The 26576-nt window shown below is 37.4% G+C and overlaps 1 protein-coding gene across 2 annotated transcripts in view; it reads right to left on the reverse strand.

Annotated features, from left to right (window-relative positions):
• Positions 1–555: 555 nt before the first annotated feature.
• The window catches only part of wdr90 (WD repeat domain 90), a 38185-nt gene continuing 12164 nt past the window's right edge, over positions 556–26576 (reverse strand). The window contains exons 11-41 of one of the 2 annotated variants that reach the window (XM_051681979.1): positions 25600–25668; positions 25415–25525; positions 24936–25081; positions 24772–24829; positions 24579–24697; positions 24160–24321; positions 23903–24033; positions 22350–22466; positions 22022–22257; positions 21245–21387; positions 20899–21029; positions 19417–19547; positions 19070–19231; positions 18792–18920; positions 18532–18712; positions 17583–17705; positions 17280–17506; positions 17002–17104; positions 16674–16795; positions 16311–16467; positions 15848–16038; positions 11850–12018; positions 11619–11748; positions 11285–11456; positions 6490–6612; positions 5221–5386; positions 5010–5140; positions 4724–4867; positions 3612–3731; positions 3326–3410; positions 556–1312 (exon numbers count right to left, since the gene is read on the reverse strand). In XM_051681979.1, the coding sequence (XP_051537939.1) occupies positions 1155–1312; positions 3326–3410; positions 3612–3731; positions 4724–4867; positions 5010–5140; positions 5221–5386; positions 6490–6612; positions 11285–11456; positions 11619–11748; positions 11850–12018; positions 15848–16038; positions 16311–16467; positions 16674–16795; positions 17002–17104; positions 17280–17506; positions 17583–17705; positions 18532–18712; positions 18792–18920; positions 19070–19231; positions 19417–19547; positions 20899–21029; positions 21245–21387; positions 22022–22257; positions 22350–22466; positions 23903–24033; positions 24160–24321; positions 24579–24697; positions 24772–24829; positions 24936–25081; positions 25415–25525; positions 25600–25668 (4347 nt within the window). In that variant the 3' untranslated portion in view covers positions 556–1154. The other variant, XM_051681980.1, reaches the window with a different exon arrangement.

A 26576-nucleotide genomic window follows, 5' to 3' on the forward strand; every position in this document is an offset into this window, starting at 1 on the left:
GGAGGAGGGCGGGGCACATGGCTGACCCCCAATCGGACTAATCAGCTGAGGAGAGGGATAAGGCCGTGTTGGATACGGCAGTTCAGGAGAGAGAGAACCACACACAGCTGACGTGTGTATTTGTGTTAGTGTCTTTTTGTTTAAGTTCTTATTAAAATATTACTTTGACTGTTCAGCCAGTTCCCACCACCTCCTTTCACATGAAGCTAGTAACCTTGTTACAGGAGGGTAGAGACACATGGGGTAACCTCCTCATGGTCACTATAATGTGGTTCGGTCTCGGTGGGACGTGTGGTGAGTTGTGCGTGGATGCCGCAAAGAATAGCGTGAACCCTCCACACGCTATGTCTCCGCGGTAATGCGCTCAACAAGCCACATGATAAGATGCGCAGATTGACGGTCTCAGACGTGAAGGCAACTGAGATTCGTCCTCCACCTTGAGGCGATTCATTACAACACCACAAGGACTTAGAGCACACTTGGAATTGGGCATTCCAAATTGGGGAGAAAAAGGGGAGACGAGTCGAAATTAATTTTTGTGGTAATCAACTTTATGCCACAAATGCTGTCGATTGAGCTTAACTTGTATTGAACCCGGAAAATTCCTTTATGTAATTTAGATATGACAATGTATAATACATTTCATTATAAGCATAAACGCTTTTTAGTTTCACTTAAAAAATACGTCACATTACTGAAGTAAAATGGGTAACAAATGGCGTTTCACATTGACTTTAACATACTGTATTTTACCTTTTATATTGCTGTATAAACTGTAAAGATCAGTGCATGAAAATTTCAGAGTATTCTTACAAGCAAAATGACTTTGAACAATAAAAAGAATTTATAAAAAAACTCAAAGTGCCAACTTTTACAAATTTATTTAAAAAGTTATTAAAAACAAGATGAGAAAAACTCTAGTTGATTACTTAGAAGTTCAAGTCATGCACAGAGAACTGGAAGGCAACTCATGAACCTATTCTGCTACACTAGTGCAACATTTCTACTGTCAAACAGAAAAACATCTAACTGACTTCAGAATAACCTCAGAAACTTTAAACCTAGAGTGGTCAAACTATTCAACCTAAAAGTATGAACTTTTGGGATTCAGCAGTATTAATGTTCTTCTAACAGGTTTATGTGCTGTGTCAATGTTATAAGCCGTGTACAGTCCACAGTAAGAGCTCATTGTGAGCAGCAGTGAACAGCTGTGATCCAGACCAGCTGAAACTGCACACATCAACAGAGTCACTGTGAGATGAGAAATCCTGAAATTGGCCGCTGGAGGAGTGAATCAGCTTCAGGACTCGCACTGAAACACAACAACAGTTAGATGTCTAAATAACGCACAAATACAACATTTGAAGATAATGTTTCAGGGGCTGTATCATATATTTTGTATGGACAATGTGCTATGCGGTAGTGAAAGACTGATACATTGGCCAGGCCGATATTTTGCCATTTTGCACCCAATTGGCCAATAAACAAATGTGGTAATTCTGCCCAATACATTAGTATATTATCTGTTTTCAAATATTTCTAGCGAATGTTCAGTAAATACTGTGAAAGATTAGTGTTACTTTAAATTCAGCAATTTTGTGTGCATCTGAGGTACTATTAAATTGTATTAAGTGTTTTAGCTAAATAATATATATATATATATATATATATATATATATATATATACACACACACACACACACACTGGTGGCCAAAAGTTTGGAATAATGTACAGATTTTGCTCTTATGGAAAGAAATTGGTACTTTTATTCACCAAAGTGGCATTCAGCTGATCACAATGTTTAGTCAGGACATTAATAACATGAAAAATTACTATTACAATTTGAAAATTTTTTTTAAAAATGTTCAGAAGTTCTTAAACTACTTCAAAGAGTACTCATAAAAAAATCCTCCACGTGCAGCAATGACAGCTTTGCAGATCCTTGTTATTCTAGCTGTCAGTTTGTCCAGATATTCAGGTGACATTTCACCCCACACTTCCTGTAGCACTTGCCATAGATGTGACTGTCTTGTCGGGCACTTCTCACGCACCTTACAGTCTAGCTGATCCCACAAAAGCTCAATGGGGTTAAGATCCATAACACTCTTTTCCAATTATCTGTTGTCCAATGTCTGTGTTTCTTTGCCCACTCTAACCTTTTGTTTTTGATTTTCTGTTACAAAAGTGGCTTTTTCTTTGAGTCTTCTCTTTACTGTTGTACATGAAACTGGTGTTGAGCGGGTAGAATTCAATGAAGCTGTCAGCTGAGGACATGTGAGGCGTCTATTTCTCAAACTAGAGACTCTGATGTACGTATCCTCTTGTTTAGTTGTACATCTGGTCTTCCACATCTCTTTCTGTCCTTGTTAGAGCCAGTTGTCCTTTGAAGACTGTAGTGTACACCTTTGTATGAAATCTTCAGTTTTTTGGCAATTTCAAGCATTGTATAGCCTTCATTCCTCAAAACAATGATTGACTGACGAGTTTCTAGAGAAATCTGTTTCTTTTCTGCCATTTTTGACCTAATATTGACCTTAAGACATGCCAGTCTATTGCATACTGTGGCAACTCAAAAACAAACACAAAGACAATGTTAAGCTTCATTTAATGAACAAAATCGCTTTCAGCTGTGTTTGATATAATGGCAAGTGATTTTCTAGTACCAAATGATCAATTTAGCATGATTACTCAAGGATAAGGTGTTGTGAGTGATGGCTGCTGTCTAGATTTGATCAAAAATGACTTTTTTCAAATAGTGATGGTGCTGTTTTTTCACATCAGTAATGTCCTGACTATACATTGTGATCAGATCAAATTTTAATTGAATAATACCTCCCCCCCCCCCAAAAAAAACAACAATATATAATGATTAACAATTATATGTAAATAGTTTTAAATATGATGCATAAACATAATATTTGAGATCATTAAAATATTTTACATTATTGTGGCAGATGAGTAATGCATTGATTAGGCGAAACAAAAAGTGGACGGAAATATATTGTTTATTTCCATCTCATTGAACATAAGCCTATCAATGGCCTGCAATCCATTTTAAAATTAAATTAGTCAAACTGTCGAGGTAGACTTATTCTAAGGGCTTTTCTAAGGATGCGTCTAAAAGTGTGGTTTATTATCTGTTCAGCTGCGAGTTGCCTGGAAATCAACATTGTTACATTGGCCACTTTAGATATTAGTATTAGCATCAACATACTGGTTTACTATTTATGTTGACATATTATTTTGAAAATGGTCATGAAAAACTAAATTATAACTAGTTTTGGTGCAAGAAACTTTGATTAGCGGTATCTGTGGTACACTCACTATTTGATCCAACAGCAAGCAGTCTTCCTGTAGAGCAGAGACTGAGGCACAGTGCCCAGTCAGACAGAGAAACTGTCCTCACAACCTAAAAAACACACACATACACATTCATAATCTTTCCTTTCATGTTTATTATCTCACAGTTTCTCTGAATAGCATTAATTGCTCAATAAAATATTCTTGCGAGGAGATGAGACCCAAAAACTCAAGGTAATGTGTGTTTCATTTTCACATGGATTCCTCCATAAAAGTACAGTTGGGGTAAACAATGTGTATGTGTGAGTACCTGTTTTTTGTAAAGACTGTAAAAGATGATTTCTTTTTCCACAGCGTAGCCAGTGTAAACCACCACTCCTCTCTCACTCTGGCTGAACGCTGCCAGACTGGGTGGCAAAGTGACTGTATTCTGATTTAAAAAGACAGTGTGATGCCAAAAACGTTATTTGCTGGACTCAAGACAAAAGGCATATTGCAACCATATTGTTTTAGCTGCCTACAATAAAACATTCAAACAACCGGATGGAAAAAAGTAAGTAGTTGAAAATGAAACTTCAGTTTGTCATGTTAATACTTCAGTAACACTTTACTAAAAGGTTTGCTAATATTAGTTTATGCATTACTGGTATCATGAACTAACAAATGACAATCATTTTACAGTATTTATTCATCTTTGAATATTATAATATACAGTGTACAATTTACCAAGTAGTTTACTATATTAATATAAATATACAATTTATGTATTATAAATATATTTTTAGTCATTTGTAGTTCATAATGCATTAACTACTATATATAAATCTTAATGTTAAAAATCAATTAACAAGATGAAGAAGGTTAGTTAACATTCATTAATGCATTTTGTATCACAAAGGACAACAATTTGTTACAGCATTTATTAAACTTGTATCTATACTTGAGACCAAGTAGTTTACTATATTAATATAAAATATACATTTTATGTACTATAAATATACTATTGGTCATTTTTCGTTCATAATGCATTAACTTCTGTTTACATACCGTATATAAATCTTAATGTTAAAAATAAATAAGTAAGATTAATACGATTATTTAACATTAGTTAATGCATTAGGTATCATGAACAAACAAACAATAATTTTTACAGCATTTATTAGTCTTTGTAAATATACTATATTCCAAACAATATATTCCCTTAAATTAATATAATTTATGTACTATTGGTCATAACTCATGTTAACAGATAATTTGTAATGTTAAGGTTTAATAAGATTAATAAATCAGGATTAAATAAACACTGTCAAATTATAGTTCACTGTTAGTTCATTGCAGTTAATAATGTTAATGTAAACATCCTCACTGTAAAGTGTTACCAATACGTCATCTCATAATATGAATATTCAGTGCATTAATCACCTTTGGGGGGCTGGGGGCGGGGAATGTCAGCCAATCAAGCAGCTCACATTTATCCTTTGTCCAATCAGCAGCCCAGATGCTGACACGCCTGTCTGCACTCACGGCCAACCACAGCTCATTTCCTTCTAGACCAAACTCCTTATACTATAAGACATTTAAATGCGCACACACACACAAAATCACTCATTACGGTAATTGTATAGATGTGTATCGCCGTCAAATATGCATATATAAATGTGAAGAAAACTTTGCATTACAAAACAGAAAACCACTAAACAAGGACAACCTGTTTGCTGGTGCACTGCACTGTAGTTATGGGCGCCCCCTTGTGGTCACTGATGGTGCGTACAGTGACTCCATTAACAGGACTGCTGACTGTAATGAGACCATCACGACCACCAGACAACAGCACATGACCTACAAACACACACATGCATATAGTAAACATAAACATAAACACGAACAATCAGACACAGGACACTGGGTCACACACTCACCGTAGTTTGAGTACTGCAGGGCACACACAGCTACAAGATGAGGTTGAAGTTTTAGGTCCATCTCGGCTGACTCTAGACTGAAGATCCTCACTGTACCGTCACTGTAACCTCCCGCAACACACTCATACACACCCCTCGGAGGGCTCCAACACACACACTCACAGCTCTACAATACAGAGAGAGGAACAGATCACACATACTGTATAAAGAAATGAAAACTCAGTTTTCATTAGTCCATGCATATATTCAAACATAACATATTTTAAGACGCCAAATTTGAAAATGCATGAGTATGACTGAAATCTGATACCTATTGTGGAGAGGAAGATTATCAGTGTATAACGACTTTCAAATTTGAGTGAACCAAGCCACCGGATTGCTTAAAGGAATAGTTCGCTCAAAAATGAAGATTCTCTCATCATTTACTCACCCTCACGCCATCCCAGATGTGTATGACTTTGTTTATTAGAAGAATATCTCCGTTCTGTAGGTCCATACAATGCAAGTGAACTGTGACCAAAACTTTGAAGCTCCAAAAAGCACAAAGGCAGAATAAAAGTAATCCATACTACTCCAGTGGTTTAATCCATGTCTTCTGAAGAGATATGATAGGTTTGGGTAAGAAACCGATCAATATTTTAGTCCTTTTTTACTATAAATTCTCCTCCCTCCACCCAGTAGGTGGTAGTATGTGCAAAGAATGCGAATCACCAAAAACAAAAGAGCCCTTAGAAGAGAAGAACGTATAGGAGGGATGTTTGAAAGTGGAAATTTATAGTAAAAGTAGGGACTTAAATATTTATCTGTTTTTCACACCTACCATATCGCTTCTGAAGACATGGATTTAACCACTGGAGTCATATGGATTACTTTTATTCTGCCTTTATGTGCTTTTTGGAGCTTCAAAGTTTTGGACCTTGTTGACTTGCATTGTATGGACCTACAGAGCTGAGATATTCTTCTAAAAATCTTCATTTGTGTTCTGCAGAAGAACGAAAGTCATACACATCTGGAATGGAATGAGGGATTTTTCAGTTTTTGGGTGAACTATTCTTTTAAGAAGACTTGGAATACAGCACACCAGTTATATGGACTACTTTTATAATGCTTTTATGCTTCCTTTTGTCATTTTTGGAGCGTGACAGGCCCTGGTCACTATATGCTCGCACTGTATGGAAAAGATCAGCTTAAACATTCATCCTTTTTGGTCATCATTAGAAAGAAAGTCATATGGGTTTGGAAAAACATGAGGGTGAGAGTGTAACTCACCTGGTTGAGCACCTGAAACTGCACCAGCAGCTCGTGGCTTTGCAGCGAACAAACTCTCACACTACCGTCCTGCCCACAGGTTACAAAATGACGCTCATCTGGACTACAGACCACACCGTTCACCTACAACACAAAACATACATAAATGTACTGTATCACTTTAACTCTTTAAAAGGAAGTTTAAACTTTGTGTCACATGGTAGTATCTGTAACAATGTAACTTATGAGCAGGGCTAAACTTTGTCATTGCTTTTAAAGGGCTAGTTCACCCAAAAATGAAAATTCTGTCATTATTTACTCACCCTCATGTCGCTACAAACCTATATGGTTTTCTTTCATGTGTGGAACACAAAGGGAACAATTTGATAAATCTCGGTTTTTTCCTCACATAAAGTGATCGTACGGCTTCAAAAGTCTTCAGAAAAAATAGTTTACGAATTGTATAGACTACTTTTACTGCGGTTTCATGGTGGGTTTTTATTTTTTTGTCCTTTCTGGTCACTATTCACTTTCATTACAGATTACTGTATGACAAAAATCTGTGTGAAGATTCTTGAATTTTTTTTCTTTTGTTTTCCATGCAAGAAAGAAAATCATACGGGTTTGAGGGTAATCAAATAGCTATGTTTCCATCCAAGTTGCGAATTAAATTTATGCGGGTGGAAAAGACAAAAGAAAATTGCAAAAACAGTTTGTAAACAAAGAAAATTTGGATTTTGACGTTTAATTGAATCAAGGTGATTTTTTGAGTTGACAACTTAATTTTACAGCCAATTTAACATGCAAGTACTTAAGCTGCATAAACAAGCATATTTGTCATCTCAACTTGCTTGTCTACAAAGTTGTCTGAACAATCAAAGATTTGCCAGCTTCCAGCATGCATTGCAGCATGAAATAATAATGTTATAGGCAAATTTTTTTGTTGCTATATGCTGACTTTTTTTTTATTTATTTTTTTGCTGTTGTTTTTGTCATCACTGTTAGTTAATAGTTGTGTGGTGACGTTAAGAGCTTATCTTTTACTTGATGATGTTTGTTGAGTGTCACCATTACTGAGTTTTGTATGTCAATCAACCAACCAAACTATAGCAGGTGCAGCCCTGTCTCTCAAGAAGAGATCATCCTGCAATGCAAAGAATGCAGGGCTAACATGACATGAAAGTTAGCATTACTGAATAAAAACAATACAGTAAATACAGTAATACAGTTAAAGTTCAGTGAAAGTGAAGTTTTCATACCTACATCCAAATTAAGTTCAACTAAGTTCAATCAGTTCAGACTATGTTTTAATTTGTGAGAAAACTTTTCAAATTAAGTCAGTAAAACCCCAAAAAAAGGCACTTAATTTAATGAGTTGAATCAACAATTTTGTTTTTTACAGTGCATGTGTTCAAGAGAACAAAATCGTCACTTCTGGGGAAATTTGTGCAAAATGGAAACCAAAAATGGAAGATGAAGCCACAGTGGCTCTTTTATTAAATGAAAGAAATTATTTGTCGTTTTTAGCGTGCAGACAAAACGCCCTGACACACTTCGTGTTTGCTAGCCTTCAGCGGCAGATGCCTTATGTCTATGGAGTTATATATGTGCCAAAATTCTCCACACGCAAAATTGGATTTTGTTTACTCAAAATGAATTCATGCGTGTACAAAATACCTTTTAGTGTACTCAAAATATCATTGTGCGTGCGCAGAAAATGTTTGTGCGCTCAAAACAAAATCTTGCACGCTCAAAATACAATTTTGCGCACGCAGGATTGTGGCACATGTATAACTCCATATATGTCTGGGAGTAAAAGCGTGTCAGACGGTTCTGGGAGGTAATCGTAATGTGTTTCCATCATAGTTTATAGAGGTGGGTAAAAATATTGATCTTCCAATGCATCACGATCTTCATTTGAACGATCTTAATATCGATTCTTAAATCCCAAGATCGATCTTTTACTCTTTGTGCAACCCTCCACTACAATGAGAGGAAATCACTCGAGTTCACAAGCAAATTTTGCGTTTTGCGACTTAAATGCATATATTTGGCTGGTAAATGTTTAGTTTTTGCTCAACAGTAATTGTGTAGTATAGTGTAGGGCTGGGCGATATGTAAAAAATATTTTAGCGATAATTGCCTTAAAAAACATCGCAATATCCAATTACATCGTCAACCCACCTCCCGAGGGTCAGTTATTTTTTTTTTGCTTTATTGATTTTGCTTTAAAAATTTAATTAATTTATTGAAACACAAAAAACGTATTGATCAAAAAATCTTATTTAACCACCTCTCCAAATCCAAACATTTACCGTCTCCAACGGCCCCATTTGCCATCACACAAGCATCTGTCAACAACAACAGGTGGAAAATTACGAAGAGTCTACAGATGAAGAACTAAAGACAATTATAAATGTAAAGACAATGATAATCAAAATAAATAAGGCTAATAAATTCCCTCGTGTTCCCAAAATAATGCTGCCAAATGTGTGTTCTTATCAAATTTGTGTTTGTATTGCGTTTTGGTAATACAGTTAATGCTGCCTAAAGAAAATAAAACTCCACTTTAGGTTCAAGGTGAACATGTCTTGTATTACTCTGATTTATTCACTTTCGCCTTTGTTTCTTTAATACAAAGATATTTATTACTGAAACCTGCAGAGTTGCGTTCACAATGCATGCTAACTGTGTGGAAATAAAGTGAACTAAAGACACAGCACCTCCTGAGATGATCAGAGATCATTTGCAGCATTTTCACAGACGACAGTATTCTTTCAAACAATCAGATGAATGAAGCTCTTTACATGCGCTTGTTCCATGAGACCTGTTTCAGCTCGCGCTGCACGCCTCTGAACAAACAGTGAATCAGACACAAGCAGCAGCTGTGTTTCCATCCAAGTTGTGAATTTTATTTATGCGGAAAATCAGAATATCGCAAAAAAAATGTGCAGATAAAGCCGCGTTTCCATCCCTTGCGTTCAAAAGAACAAAACTGTCACTTCCAGGGAAATTGTAGCAACTGTGTGACTCTTTTATTAATAAAATACTTGCGGTTTAGGATGCACAGACAAAACACTTTAATAACTTGCTTCACGACTAGAAATGACAGCGCGTCACGCAGTTCTGGAGAATAGTGTGAGCCTCCACATGCGCTATGTCTCCGCGGTAACGCGCTCAACAAGGCACGTGATAAGATGCGTGGATTGACGGTCTCAGACGCGGAGGCAACTGAGATTCGTCCTCCGCCACCCGGATTGAGGCGAGTCACTACGTCACCACGAGGACTTAGAGCGCATGGGGAATTGGGCATTCCAAATTGGGGAGAATATATATAAATAAATACAATAAAAAAATAAAGTGTGTTTCTTCAAGCGCATGTCTTTGTGACTAACAGCACTTCTTGTCATGTGTCACTCCGAGATGTCTTGCAGCAGGTCGCCCACCTGGAGGAGCTTGTGAACTGAATTCAACCTCGTCGCATTTTGCGGGTGGCGGGTGCTAGTTTCCCACCCTGGCCACTGTTTAATATATTTGCCGACTTCCCAGATCCACAGTTTTGGCATTTCCTGATATTGTCGATCATGTCTGTTCGGAATCGGCATCGGGATCTTTGTAAGACATCGTCAATATCTGATTACATCGTCCTATCGCCCAGCCCTTTCACTGCGTGTTGAGAGTAAAAGTTGTTCCGTTTCATGCGTGTCCAAAGACGAGATCCACTCAACCCATTTGTCATTTAATAATGTCTCTTTGAACAGCCTTTCTGTTCTTTACAGTCAGTTGATGATCAAAAACAACAAAAACATATCATTCTAATCATGCATAGCACAGATGAGATAAAACCCATCAAGTCTCTCGTTAACATGCGCTCATTTACAGACGCTCTTTACAGAAAAGCTGGTTTTGTTAAAGAGACAGTATCAGTTTTTGGACGTGTTCAACAAATCAATTTAAATACTTGTAAATAGTACAAACTATGCAATTAAACAATAAACATTACGAAATATAATATCTTATTTATTGATTGAATACATGGATTTGTTCATTTTTAAAAAGCCAAAATGTGACCAAAATAGTGAAAAAAAATTAAAATAAATAAATAATAATAATACATGTATATATATATATATATATATATATATATATATATATATATATATATATATATATATATATATACATACACACACACACACACACACACAATATAATTTGTCAAATTAATATTTTTATAATGTACCTAGTAAGAATGCCCCTGTATAATTAACAGCATTAGCTGGGAAAGACTTAATTTAATGTGTAAGCAAAAGGGACACTGTAACCGAAATATACAAATATGAATCAATATTGAATTGAAATAAACTTTGGAATCAAATCGGGAAATCTGTATCAATACCCAGCCCTAGTAATTTATGCGCATGTCTTCTTACCAAATAAAAAACCTCAAGCGAGTGGATATGTTTTTTAATGTGCATTTTGGAAACTTGATTTGCATCTTGCCATTTCCATCCAGCATTTTTTTTATGCGATATCTGAAAATTTGCATATAAATTCATGAATAGAAACCCAGCTATTGACAGAATTTAAATTTTTCTGTGAACTATTCCATTAATATATATATATATATATATATATATATATATATATATATATATATATATATATATAAAATTATTATTATTATTATTTTTAATCAAGAGAATTTTTTAACTGAAAAGTATCTTCTATGGATGGACCCCACAGCTTTACACTGCTAATAAAATCTGTGAAAAACGTCAGATGAGGCATAAAAATATCAGTTTTTGCAGTGTACCTTGCTCTTGTGTCCACTGATCAGCCGTATACTGCTGTTGTCTGCCCAGTTGATGTACCACAGAGTTCCAGTTATCGTACCCACAATCCCCATGTCCATGACATCATCAAACGCTGCACTGACCACTGTACCGTCCAGCAGCAGTTCCTGTTCTAACTGCACCTGAGCATTTCTGCAGGATGCAACAGAGCATCTAACGCCTTGTTATTTGTTAATAAAGGGATAGTTCACCCAAAAATGTACTCTTCTTTATGTTGTTCCAAACTTCTATGACTTTTTCATTTTTTAACTTTCCCTTTAAGTTTAGGGAGACATAATGTGTGTGCTTGCATACCTGTCTTCGTGTGGACTTGTTCTCTTGTTGTTTGAGTTATTGAGATTCTGGACAGAAGCTACAGACCACAGTCTCAATTTTTTGGCATTACTGCCAGTGACCAGCTTATTTCCACGGCAGAGTAACACACCTACACACACATGTCTCTTAGTAACACCATTACAAGCAATACCATTATTTCCTAGAAACACAATTCCACCCAGTGACCCAATAACAAACATAAACACACACCTATCTCTCCCCCATCTGCTTCCCAAGTCACAAAGCAGCGATGTGAGTTACAGTCCCATGCACACACATGGCCGTTGTTTGTACCCGTGTAAAGGATACGGTGAGAGTTATAGCACAGTGATGTCACCTCTGCCTGCCCCACCTCAATAGGTAAACCCACCCTTTGTACCTGTGGGAGGAGAATGTTATGAAAAACAATCTGTCACAGTTACAGCATGGATTTTTTCATTTACAAAGTCGGTGGAGCATCTGTGTTACATGAAACATATATGACATGTATCATGTTTTGTATGAATGTGTATGTTCCATTTGGATACATGAATGTCAATAAACTAGGGCTGTCAATTGATTAAATATTTAATCGAACTAAATGATATGCCGACTAATTATCGTAACCGAATAATATTTATAATAATAACATAATATCAGATAATTTAAAGACATTACATTATTGTGTCAGATGTATTAATTAGACAATACAAAAAAATGGCTTAATAAGTCAATGTGTTGTTTGGTTTAAATAGACACCATATTTAATTCTTTCGAGAAAAAGTTTTCCTCGTCAAGTCTTACTTTCACAACACGTTTTTTTGGTCCACTGGCAGTGTTTGTGACATATTTTAAATGTTTCATCAACTGAATGACCAAAACCCAGGTAGAAAACTGTACGACATAATGGACAGACTGTATTTATGTCCTTCAGAGTCTTGTTTTCATTAGTGGCGATTAAACATGCCGTGTAACCTCAGAGAATTGACTCGATTGAAATACTGATATAATACTATTTTGTTGCGGAAAGTGGAGTTTTGGCTATTCAGGGCAAGACAGTCATACTTTAAGTCAGGGGATAAAGCAGGAATACTTTTGGCTAGATATATAAAGCAGAGTCTTTTTCTATCATTCCCTCAGTGAAATCTGCTGGTGGTAAAATCTTTACCTCAGCCACTGATATTAATAATGCTTATAAAGAATTCTATTTTGATCTTTACAGTTCCACGTCTTCGTCTACTGACTGAACAAAAAAACTCTGATTCTGAGATAACCCTGGAGGAGCTTGGCGAGGTTATTAAGGCCTTATCTACAGGCAAGGCTCCGGGGCCTGACGGCTTTGCTGCTGAGTTTTTCAAATCTTATGCTACAGAACTGGCTCCACTTTTGTTAGAAGTTTATACTGAATCATTAAAGAATGGAAAGCCGTCGCCATCCATGACACAAGCCCGGATCAGTCTGATTCTTAAAAAGGACAAAGATCCAAGCGAGTGTAAAAGTTACCGTCCAATTTCCCTGATCCAGTTAGATGTAAAAATGTTGTTAAAAATTCTGGCTAAGCGATTAAGTAAAGTTATGACATCTCTTACACATATAGATCAGGTGGGGTTTATTCAGGGCCATAGCTCTTCTGATAACATTAGGCGTCTCATCAATATCATATGGTCAGTAGCAAATGAACAATCTCCGGTCGCTGAAAAGGCATTTGATATGGTAGAATGGGAAATATACAGGTTCGGAAGTACGTTTATTGGATGGATTAAGTTACTTTATAGACACCCAGTAGCGGCGGTACAAACAAATGGATTAATTTCAGATTATTTTACTCTGGATAGGGGCACCCGGCAGGGTTGCCCTCTTTCCCCATTATTGTTCTGTCTTGCCCTAAAACCATTAGCAGCTGTGATAAGGAGGGAAGATGATTTTCCAGGGGTGATGGCGGGAGGTATGGCGCATAAACTCTTGCTTTATGCAGATGATATTTTATTATTTGTCTCTGACCCCACTAGATCTATGCCTTGTCTCCAGAGAATTATTAATTCCTTTTCTAAGTTTTCAGAATATAGAGTCAATTGGTGTAAATCCGATGCTTTGGCTCTGACAGCGTACTGTCCAGTAACGGCTTTCCAGCAGCCCAAACAGGGCATTAAGTATTTGGGTATTTTATTTCCAGCAAATTTGTGTGATTTAGTTAGAGTTAATTTTGACCCTTTAATAAAAAGGTTTGAGCGATGTGGGCAGGTGGGCTTCATTACATTTATCGATGATTGGGAAGGTTAATGTTATTAAAATGAATTGTATTCCAAAATTCAATTACTTACTGCAGTCTCTCCCTGTAGATGTACCCCTCTCTTATTTCAAGCAATTTGATAGCATAGCGAAGTCCTTCATTTGGAATGGTAAGCATCCCATATTACATTTCAATAAGTTACATAGAACGATTGACAAAGGTGGACTAGGCCTACCCAAGATTTTATTTTATTATTATGCATTCGGTCTCAGACATTTGGCTCATTGGTCACTTCCACCTGAGAGAGCCCCTCCCTGTTTCTGTATAGAACAGGAAGCTCTTGCCCCTATTTCGCCACTGCAGAGCCTTCCTATCAAATTAACCGGAGAAGTTAAGTTACATCCTGTTATCTCGCACTTGAACTCGGTATGGACTAAAGTGTCCAGACTGTTTAATTCTGACATTTTTTTAAATGTTGCCTCGAGCACATGGCTGAACCCCAAATTATGCATCAACAAGTCCCCTTTTTGCTGGTCAGAGTGGGTTGGGAGGGGGGTTACTACACTCGGTGACCTATATGAGAATGGATTGTTGAGATCCTTTCAAAATTTGGTTCAACTTTTTGGGATTCCTTGATCTCAGTTCTATAAGTATTTACGCTGCGCCACCTGCTCTGTACTGTTTTTGGGAGTAGTTTACACCCTCCTAAAGCAGCAGATACTCTGGGAGTGGTGATTACTGCTTTTGGAAAAGGTCATGAGGCATCAGTGTATTACTCCCTAATAATTCAGAGTCTGGGGGATGGAACTTCAACTTCTCTTAAGAGATTATGTGAGAAAGATCTAAATTTGGTATTGGAGGAGGGGAGAGTGGGCTGGGATTCTAAAAAACATCAAATCTGCATTGGGGCGCAAGGGTTTGCCTCATGCAATTTAAGATTTTACATAGAGTCTATTGGACCCCCTCCAGATTGTGTAGGCTTGGTCTTAAAGACACACCCACCTGCTGGCAATGTCAATCAGAAGATGGAGACACAACCCATATCTTTTGGGGATGTGTTAAGATGCAAGAATTTTGGATGAGGATTCAGAGTTTTATGTGCGAGGTTTTGGCCTCTCAAATTTTATTTTGCCCCAGACTCTGTATCTTAGGAGATGGGGCAGTCATTAATTTGGAGAATAAGCACATGAAAAACTGGGTCCTAACTAGTATTATGATTGCCAGACAGATCACTTGTTGGAAGTCGGCTGGAGCACCCCCGTCTCAGGAGTGGTGTTCAGAGATGGCCAGAGTGGCAGCTCTTGAGGAGGGGGTATCCAGAAGACTGGGGAGTCTAGACATGTTTTGTCGCAAAAAAAACATGCCGTGTAAGATCTATTGTCCATGTATAAAGGAATAGTTCACCCAAAATTAAATTCTCTAATTTACTCACCCTCATGCCATCCCAGATGTGTATGACATTCTTCTGCAGAACACAAAGATTTTTAGACGATTATTACAGCTCTGAAGGTCCATTCAATGAAAGTGAATGGTGACCAAAACTTTGAAGCTCAAAAAAGCAGCATAAAGTAATCCATACGACTCCTGTGGTTAAATCCATGTTTTCTTTTTTCTTTTTCTCCCCTTTCCTCCCAATTTGGAATACCCAATTCCCACTACCGGGCAGAGAGGAGAAATTATAGTAAAAAAATTACTTAAATACTGACATGCTTTTCACCCACATCTATCATATCACTTCTGAAGACATGGATTTTACCACTGGAGTCGTATGGATTACTTTTATGCTGCCTATATGTCGTTTTTGGAGCTTTTCTGGCCACCATTCATTTGCATTGTATGGACCAACAGAGCAGAGATATTCTTCTAAAAATCTTGGTTTGTGATCAGCAGAAGAACAAACGTCTGGGATTGCATGAGTGAGAATATGATAAGAGAATTGTCCTTTTTGGGCGAACTATTCGTTTAAGTACATTTGAATGTTGTTCTAGGTTGTATGTACCTGAAGTTCTGTGCCTTGATCAGTTGTTTGTATGAGAGTAAAGAAAACAGCATTGCTGCCGATGAATGCTAGTTCATTAGCAGTAAACGGACAGAAAGCAGCATCATGCACTGGGACCGACATCTGAACAGTACAAAGCATCTCAAATGACCGAGTACTCCACAGCGCCACCATTGGCTCAGAGAAATCACCTGCAGGCAAATACATCATGACATAAAATAAAACTGGGGAAAGTTCTCAAACATGCAATGTACAAAAGATACAATATTTATTATACTGCAGATATGCATTACTGTATGTTGCTCTTTAAGTGCTAATACTGACAGGTCACTAGATGAGATTTTCCACAGCAGGTGACTTTAACAGTACATTCATAAACACAATACCAATGTGGATGTCTTTGTACCATCATATAAGCAATTATGATAACCCAATTACACAAGACATTACTTCAAACACTGACCCACTGAGAGGAAGTACAAGTCATCCCTGGAAAAAGCCAGGCTCTGCACCGTCCCCTTGTGGTATGAGAGGCGTTGTCTACACGACCCATCTGAAACATTCCAGATGCAGATAACGCTTTTTTGTGAAGCTCCGCCCCCTGATGCCGACGCAACTGTCTGCCAAATAAATCAGACAAATGTTTTATTCTGAGGAATCACTTGATTTATGCTAACAATCAATTTGTGTTCCTTATATATTGTTCGATGTGAAGTATTTATTGGTAACAATGCTAATTGAGGGATAATGTGTGCTAAAGTGTATGGTTGATGTAGTTTATAGCTGTGTATAGAATAGAGTAAATCAGGTGTGTGTACTACTGTACCTGTGCATCATGGGTGACAGCGAGTGTTGAGATCTCCTCGGTGTGGCCGAACCAGTGTCTCTGTGATCCTGTGTGAAGATCCTCAACGACAACAACACACCCACAGGAGTACACAAACAAACCTACAAACACACATAAGATTACACTAAAATAGAGTCAAATGTTTGTACACACACAAGAGATCTATTTTTTGCCTTTTTTAATGAGGTGGAGAATTGACAGGAAATATTAGGGTATGAGGTTGGGATCGGGAAACAACATGAGAGGGATATTTTTTTGCTGAGTAGTTTGACTGACTACAAAAGAGCTCATAGTCTGCAGTATTTACCTGTGTCTGGATTCCAAACCATGTTGTTACGCCCATTTCCATTGTAGCCAATCACAGCCTTCAGAGTAAGCCCCGTCTGTCCTGAGGGCGGAGCTAATACAGTCTAAAATAATAATGGGGAAGAAAAGGAAAACTTATATACAAAAGGGATTGGGGTTTGCGCAACATTAAATTTACAATGGAACACGAAATGTCTTGATTTTCATTTATGCAAGCTATAATGGCATGTTGACTTTTGATAACCACTGTATGTCATAAATTATGGATAAAAAATGTACCTGGTCTAGTGTAGAAATCTTAAAACGTGGAGTGAAGTGTTTATAACAGTCAGGACGGATTGGCGATCGACCCTCCCTTATTGTCTCTGCCCTCGTCTGGTTGGCTGGGAGTGTGGGCGTGTCCTCGTCCCTCACCCATTCAGTGACTCTGAGGAAGGAGGCGTGTTTTGGAGGAGAGGAGTGGGCGTGGTCTGCCGTGGGACTCCGGTGCAATTCAGCAGTGTAATCTAGTGACATTTGGAAAATAACGTTTTTAAGAAATAATTCAAACACATGCAGAAACTCAAACACACTTAAACACACCTCCACTGTCCTTTCTCTCATCGAAGTGAATATTCATAACAGGTGGAGAGGAGGGAAAAGGTGATGTCTTTCGAGGCTGCTCATTGGACAGCATCACCTCGTTTAGCTCCACCCTACTGCGGGCTGAACAGAAAGAGCTCATTAAAAGTAATCAGAATGCATTATTAGTAAAAGGTAATGGGGTAAATCACGAAACCATGAAAATCACGCAAAAAAACACAATTTTTAACATGCAAAATATTATTTATTATTCTTCCTTTTGGTTTTGGGGTGAGATATGATCTGGACATTTATTTGTGCTATTCATCCAATTATTTATAATAATATTATAGTTATATTACTATAGTAATATTGTAGTAACTATGAAATTTAATTTAAGAAAAAATGCTTTTTGGCGGAAACCATGCTTTAATACAGTATACTGTATCCATATAGTAACCATGGTTTAATTATATGTTTACCATGGTAATTCATGTGGTTACTATGGTTTTACTACAAAATGTATAGTAAAACTATAATAACCACAACATTATGATTTTTATTACCATAATTTCATTTTCCTGTATTATTATGGTTTTACTAAGAATATCAAGGTTAAAATATAGTTACTATAGTAAAACATTGGTAAATGTATTGCAAGGGAATGCAAAACTATTGCGAGTGCACATAACCATTTCAGAAAAAAAAAAAAAAAAACAAAATCACGCCCTGTCCTCCAAGGGGCTCCGTAGAAATAAGTAGGAATAAGCTAGCTGACTATTATCTTAAAACAAAAATTGTAACTTAACTTTCAACATCTTTTCAAATTAGTTTAATAGTTTAATGTTTACTCAAACAAGGTCAACCCCAAAATATAATGAATGTCAACAATAAATGCTGCACTATCATTTAAGAACTTAATCAAACTTTGATTAACATAATTGACAAAATGAGTATAAGTATATCACACCTGATGTACCAGGTGAGACCTGAATGACTGGAGATCTGGGAGGAACAGAGAGAGACTGAGCAGCCTCCCGTGGATGAGCCAAGAAGTCCCAGAAGAAGAGGGCATCGCCCACAGTGACCACACCCATCTGATCAGGTGTGAACCTCACCTGTCTGATAGGTTCAGAGTGGCCGATGAAAACCTAAAGGATTAATCGGAGACATGCTTAACCATATTTAAAGCCTAAACAAAATCCAGCATTTAAGTCAAAACAAACATACCTGTGAATTGATTTCCAAGTGCATGTTATAGTCCCACACTTTCACCGAGTTCTGACCGGCCGTGAGCAAATACCGGCCATCTTCACTGACAGCCAGAGACAAACACTGATGCTTATGCACATCAGATACCTGTAATGATTTTAGAAATTATTCCAAAATCTGTTATAAATATGATTCATTGTGTCCCAACAAACAGAACATTATTTCACATTTATGGAGTGCAAGACCTCGGCCAAACAGTATAAATTCACCCTAAAAGCACACTCTCACTCGTTCACCTGTCTAAGCAGTTGTCCAGTGTGTGTGTTGATCCAAACGATCTTATTGGCTGATGTGGTGACGAGCAGGTGAGAGAGTGATGTTGGGGAGAAACACACATTCAGGGCGGAGTCCAGTGTTGTGCTCTCAACATCGAGAATACTGACATCAACCCGGAGTAACTACAAGACACAGAAACACAGACAATTAATTTGACACATACTGAATAGGGTTTTTAAGCCTACTGTTTGATGTAATATTTTGAAACAAGTGTCAAGAACAATGTCTATTTTTTACATTTATGTCCTAGGTCCAAAAGAGCTCTGTACAAAAATAATGATATCATAAAACAATTATTTTGATATACCTCGTTAAGTGAATGTGCCTCCATAATAGTGACGGTGTATTCGGTTGGTCCAACTAATGCTAGACAGTGACTGTCAGAACTAACAGCCAAAGCATCTGGCCCACAATTCACTCCCCGAGCAACCACATTACCTTAACAAAACACATCAACTGAGAGTGTTATTTACAATTCTTCAGGTAAACTTGGTTTATATAAAATATGCTGACTCAAACCTGTGATTTGTAAAGGGCAGGGGCTTTGTTAAATTAATAGTTCACACAAAAATGTAAATTCTCTGATCACTTACTCACCCTCATGTCATCCCAGTATGGCATACACAATTCGACAAATGTTTTTAATGATAATACAATAATTGATAATGGTAAATCACTGAATAATGATTATCAGTTAATCAAACATATAACCATTACTTCTGTTATTCATCAAATAATGATTATCAATTACACAAAGTATAACCATTACCCTCAAGTTTTTCCCTTTAGATAATCATTCACTCACACTGAACCATCAAGCTGTTGTCCCGTCTCTGTTATCATCACTTGGTGTACTATCACCTTGTGGTTATGCAAATTAGATGGGCGTACTTCAGTGTGGCACATTCAATTTCACTGGTTTGCTGGCTGTTGAATGCTACAACGTACATGCAGTAAACATGACTGTGAATGTGAACATGATGTGAGCAAACAATGAACGAACAACCGAGAAATCGAACGATACATTAATGCATTTCTACACACTTGGAGGAGTTCGTTCCAGTTCATTTGCTGCACTATTCTGTTGTTAGCCATGTCCTTTCTCCAAGCCCATTGAATTCAAATACTTGGGAGGGATTCGCGCTCTCACATGTTCAAGACTGACAAGACAAGGCAACAGCAACATCTGTTGTCTTTGCAAAATAATGAAATCTAATAGAGCATTTATATTATTCATGTAGCAACCAATGAAATGTAATGTGTCACACCGAAGAACGTCCAACTAATTTGCATAACCACAAGGTGATAATACAACGAGTGATAATTCAGAGGCTGATGATAATAGAGACGGGACAACGGCGGCCTCCTTGGCGTTCATGATATAAACTTGATCATATTTCCTACCGCCATCTAGCGTCAAGCACTGGAAAGTGTACTTGAGCTTGATATCGTGATTGTTCTGATTGTTCCTAGAGACTGAAATGGCAAGTTGTACAAAGAAAAATGAGTTAAATTTTAGTCTGTTCTCAGCCAAAAACGATTGGATTGCTTCAGAAGTCTGATGGATTACTTTTATGCTGCCTTTATGTGCTTTTTTGAGCTTCAAAGTTTTGTCAAATTCACTTGCATTGTACAGACCTAAAGAGCTGAGATATTCTTCTAAAAATCTTCGTTTGTGTTCGGCTGAAGAAAGAAAGTCATACACATCTGGGATGGCATGAGGGTGAATAAATGATATTGAGAATTTGTATTTTTGGGTGAACTATTTCTTTAAGGACTGTTTATTCACCCAGAACACGGACCACATGATGGTCCAGTTGAGAAGCTCGGTACAGGGCCAAGTATCCAAGAGAACCAGCGCTGAACAGACACTGACCATCAGGAGAATAGGTCACACATTCTACTGACCCACTGTGCTGCCTGCAATTACACACAAACATGAAATAATTCAACATTTAAATGGAATATGATTTAAGTGTGTGTGCTGTTATGCAGTTAAAGGATATTTGATTAAAATATACCATTTGGATCACAAAAGAGGCAAATATTAAAATCTGCATTGAGTGCTATGTTATAATGGAGTAAAACACAAAATGCGTTGGTTTACCAGGGTAAATGAGTGCATCTCTAAATACCTGTGCTGGGCAATTAAGCTTGACGTTTGGATATCAAACACTCTCACAGTTCCAGAGCTTGAACCACAGGCGAAGAGAGGCATGCTGGGATGGAACGCAACTGAACAGGGACTCTCATTATCATCCGACATAAAATCATAAAGCTACAAGACAAGACAGAAGATGAAATAAGCATAAAATCAAACAAACAAGCAGTCAGGACGGATCAACAGATTTGTCAATTTTGTGTCTTTTGAACCATGGGTTCCCTGGGTTTTTTCAAATGGCTTTTCAGAATACTGGTTTTCAACAATGTACTAATTAAATGTGAATTTTAAAGCCGGCAAGCCGCTGTGTTTTTTAAAAGTGTAGTTGCTGAAAAGAATGTGAGTTTAAGTGCCAGATGAATCAGTGCAGTCATTATGGAGTAACTTAAAAAAGAAAAAAACAGCGGCTTTCAAATTCCTGTTTGAGTTACAGTATGACTAACTGTGTATAATTTATGTCAAAGAACAAAACCTGAAAGTCACTGTACATAACGTTAAACACAGAACGTATTTTACTCATAAATCAAAACTGCTGTTCTAAAAACCCACTGGAATTTCCCAAGGAAACCCATGGCGAATTAGCCCTTTGGGTTGACCTTTCAAATTGACGTCATGACTGAACATCTCTATTCCTTCTATTATTAATACCAATATTTGTGTGTGTCGGGTCTCTATGAATGGCTATTAGGAGTGTAAAAGCATGCATTCTTCTAAATGTATGCTTTAATGACAAACATTTTCTGTAACCAACCTGCTGCAGTGTGTCCATGTCCCACACCCGTACTGTGCTGTCTTTGGACACTGTGGTCACACGCCGTCTAATTCCATCCACGCTGAAGCCCAGAACACTTGCTGTGTGTGACCTCATCAGTGTACGGTAACCACGGCTACCCACATCCAGATAGCCAAGATTCCCTGCGGACGTGGCGGCTAGAACTCTCGAGCCGTTGGAGGACACACACACCAAACTGACGGGACCCTCGTGCTCTACAGATACACACACAAACATTCGTTGATTCCTAGTGTTTATGTAAAGTGAGATGATTGGTTGGGAGAGTGATTGACAGGGCAGTACTGACCCGCCTCTAAGAAAACAGAAGAGAAATCGAGAGGCCAAAGACGCATGAATCCGTCCTCTGAGCCAGTCACACAGAACTCAGCACACAGACTGATGCTGTTCACTGCAATACCAGCACCTGAAAACACACACATACAGTATAATACATAAAAATGCACTGATTCTAGTGATGCACCAGTATAGAAACTTTGACCGATACTGACAATTATTTTTGTGCTACAGGGTCATTGACAAATAAGGTTGTCTGAGGTGACAGAAATTAGAAACACTTTAAAATTCTAGATTAAAACACATGTGTCAAGTTCGTAGACATGTAATCTTAGAGTTCATATTGTTTTTACTCATTTTTGAGTTTCTAAAAAAAATAAAAAATAAATGTATTTAATTACTTTAAATATGTCATGAGGTGTAGCCATCAAGTAAAAGGTATTAAAATAGTTTATTTGCATCTTGAATACATGAGTGTGTATGCAACTTAATCATTAATTTCAAAAAAGTTTTCAAACAAATATTTCAAGGTGAATAATTATATATTTACAAATGTCATGAATTTTTAAGTCAAGAATAGGTGTGCAGAGTGCCTCCAGCCAGTCTCCTAAGCAACCAAATTGGCCGGTTGCTAGGGAGGGTAGAGTCACATGGGGTAACCTCCTCATGGTCACGATTAGTGGTTCTCGCTCTCAATGGGGCACGTGGTAAGTTGTGCGTGGATCGCGGAGAGTAGCATGTGCCTCCGCATGCTGTGAGTCTCCGCAGTGTCATGCACAACGAGCCACGTGATAAGATGCATGAATTGACGGTCTCAGAAGCGGAGGCAACTGAGACTTGTCCTCCACCACCCGGATTGAGGTGAGTAACCACGCCACCACAAGGACTTCTGCACTGGGAATTGGGCATTCCAAATTGGGGAGAAAAGGGGAGGAGAATTTTTTTTTTTTTTTAATCACACATTCTCGTGGGTCTAAAGAGATCATCTCTGGTATGATTTTTGTCACATGATAACAAAATTGCTACCTACATGTTAGTTACACCACATGACTTTGATTTGATGGACAAAAGTTTTTAAAATATCAAATTGTTTCTCTACTTATTTTCTTAAGAAATAATAATAAAAGATTATTCAGCACAACTCATGCTAACATCTATTTGTTTTTTCAAGAATTTCAGAAAATGATTTGAGAAAATATTTAATTTTTAATCAAAATGACTTTGAACTCAGTAATTGTAAATATGTTAATAATAGAAGAGGCGTATTCAAGTAATTGTTTACTTGCATCCTTGACCCTATGGAAGATTACACAAATATTGTTTTGCCAGTTTTTTTAAACAGTATTATACTAGAATAAGCCACTGAAACTCTATAATAAAGAGTAAAAACATGGATAGCTCTTTATTATTTTTGTAGCCTGACATAGAAAAAAGGGTTTAATCTTTCAAATGGTGATATTGTCTGCTATAAAAACGTGGATACTGGCAGATATGCCTGAATACAACTCACAGCTCTTAATATGTGCCAATAACAGGATATGCTTTCCATTTAAACAATTTTCTCACCTGTGCTAAAAGTCTGTTTCTCTCTGTGGTGGGCGTGGCTTTCCTGAGCTGGGAGTAGCCTCCTAATATTTTTTATTCCCATGGCAACATAGTCGATTTCCAGGATGTGACCACTCCTACTGCTGACAAACCTGATCCAATCACATTTTGTTAAACATCAAAATAAAATGACATTAATTTGAGCAGGTGCTAATTTAAGCCAAATGCATTATAGATTCCTGTCCCTTGTCATGTGTCATTAATATGTGTGTACTCACAGTGTGCGGTCATCCACTGGCCGATCTTGTGTGTGTCCCTGCTCAAAGGCGAGGTCAGTAAACTCCAGACTGTGATACTGCCCCAGATTCACTGGACAAGAGCGCAGAGAACTGCCACGTACACGCCACAGACGTATGTTACCTAAACCACATGACACCATACTACACACACAAACAAACACATAGTCACATAACAATTTTATACACTTACATAAGCTACCTTTATGAAAAAAACTCACCACTATGGTATAGCTAGCAACTCTGTTAATTATATTAAGGTTTTTTTACATTTCACATTTTGTCCAGATGCAATTTCATTGGTGCAAAAATACTGCTCATCATCACCTGTAATTTAAACATCAAATATGTTCTGATAAACTATGATTTTGTAGGACACAATAGAATACAAGTGTGTGCACCGTGTATCATCAAAGAAGGCTATCTTCATCATCTGGATGTCCACATCCGTGTGCGCTTTAGCCAAGACAGGGACCACGCCTCCTTCTGACACACGCCGAGTGTTCCACAGCACCACCGTCTAAACAAACAAATAAACTAATTAACACAAATATGAACACACACTTAATGGTTCTTCACTGCTGAAATACTCACAGTTTTTTTGTGACTGTCTTTCCCGACTCCACACAGTGCTGACCCAGTATGAGAAACACTAAAACAACAATGCACAACGTAACACTGAAAAATCCAACTAAACATCATATATTTGATCGTGATAGAGCCATGTTGGAGAGCTTGTGTGTATATGTGTGTACTACCTCAGCCGATTAAGAGCGTGCATGTGTGTTGGAATAATAGTTTGACACACTCCTTTGCTGTAACTCCAAAGGCGAATGAGACTGTTTGTGCCCATCTGAGCTGATGCCAGCAGAGTAGAGCTGGCATTGAGTGCCAGAGCTGAGACCTGACAAACACACAGTTCAGTTTATAGTAATGTGTATAAAGTAATGTCCTGTATTGTAATTCTGTCTGCATGACACATTATTAGTAATAAATGTAACTATTTAACATCTCAACATTGGTGACTTTTATCAAATGCCATATTGTTCTTTTACTGCACTTTACGTTATGTTTAAGAACACCCCTTAACCATGGTGAAATCACTTTTATAATGCATTTCTAATGTGACATTAACATCTGAATGTCTATTGAAAGTGCGACCAACAAACAACAATCTACAAAATCTATCAATTGCTGTATAATATATTTCAAAGACATAAATTTAAGTGTGTCCGACTTTATCTGTGTGTCCGATGAAGAATCTCTGATGTCCCGAGGAAACTGTCATGCTGATAATAATAGCGTGACAGGGATACACAACTTCCTCTCCATCTGAGCTCCACACAGCCTTGAGAAAGATATAACATGTAAGAGTGTGAACAAAAGGGAATACATTTTAATTCATGTGTGCATTTCACTCACGCATCTCATTGTAGCTCCTCCGAAGCCAATAATTCTGTTCAGTTTCAGAATGGGGTCTGGATACAGCTTCTGAAAGATACACAAAATCAACTCCAAATCAGTGTTTCCCAATCTATTTTGCTGTAAGTACTTCTACAGCACCATCTCAGTAAGGCTCAAGTACCCCTTCATCGACACAAAACCAAATATGTGTATTATTAAGGCTAAATATCATCTAACGTTATCATTAATACCCCTGATGTACAAAATGAAAAGATGAAGTTGCCGGTTATGACGGTTATTCATCAACAACAAAAGCAAAAATGGGTAATATGAGCCGTGGAACTAGTGATAAGAACAGACTTTATACAGTTAATCATACAGGTGACCTTTTAACTCGCAACATTTCAAAATATTAATTTTACAAATTTTATTTTATAATTGGCTTTTCATCATTGTGGTAGACAGGACAGGACAGACAGATAGACAGACAGATAAGCAGATAGATAGACATACAGACAGATAGATAGACAGGCAGATAGATAGACAGACAGATTGTTAGTCCTACATGTTTATTGTTTACATGCATTATTTGTACTATTCACAAGTATTTACATCAATAACAAGTTCTAAAACGGTCCCGTCTCTTCTGGCAGTTCAGCGTTTTGTTTTGGTTGAGCACATAATGACTGGAGCCGCACGGTTTCATCATTAGAATTAAATGTTTATTTTTTGTTGCTTTTGATCAACATCTGACTGTAAAGAACAAAGTATATAACTTTAAAAGAGACATTTAATAATAAAAAAAATGGATTGCATGGATCTTGTCTTTGGACACACATTACACGGAACGAGCCAAACCATACTTTTCCTCTTACGATGCAGTGAAAGGGGGCCTGGGTAGCTCAGCGAGTACTGACGCTGACTACCACACCTGGAGTCACAAGTTTGAATCCAGGGCGTGCTGAGTGACTCCAGCCAGGTCTCCTAAGCAACCA

This window comes from Myxocyprinus asiaticus, chromosome 41 (genome assembly GCF_019703515.2).
Source record: "Myxocyprinus asiaticus isolate MX2 ecotype Aquarium Trade chromosome 41, UBuf_Myxa_2, whole genome shotgun sequence".
NCBI classification, from domain to species: Eukaryota; Metazoa; Chordata; class Actinopteri; order Cypriniformes; family Catostomidae; genus Myxocyprinus; species Myxocyprinus asiaticus.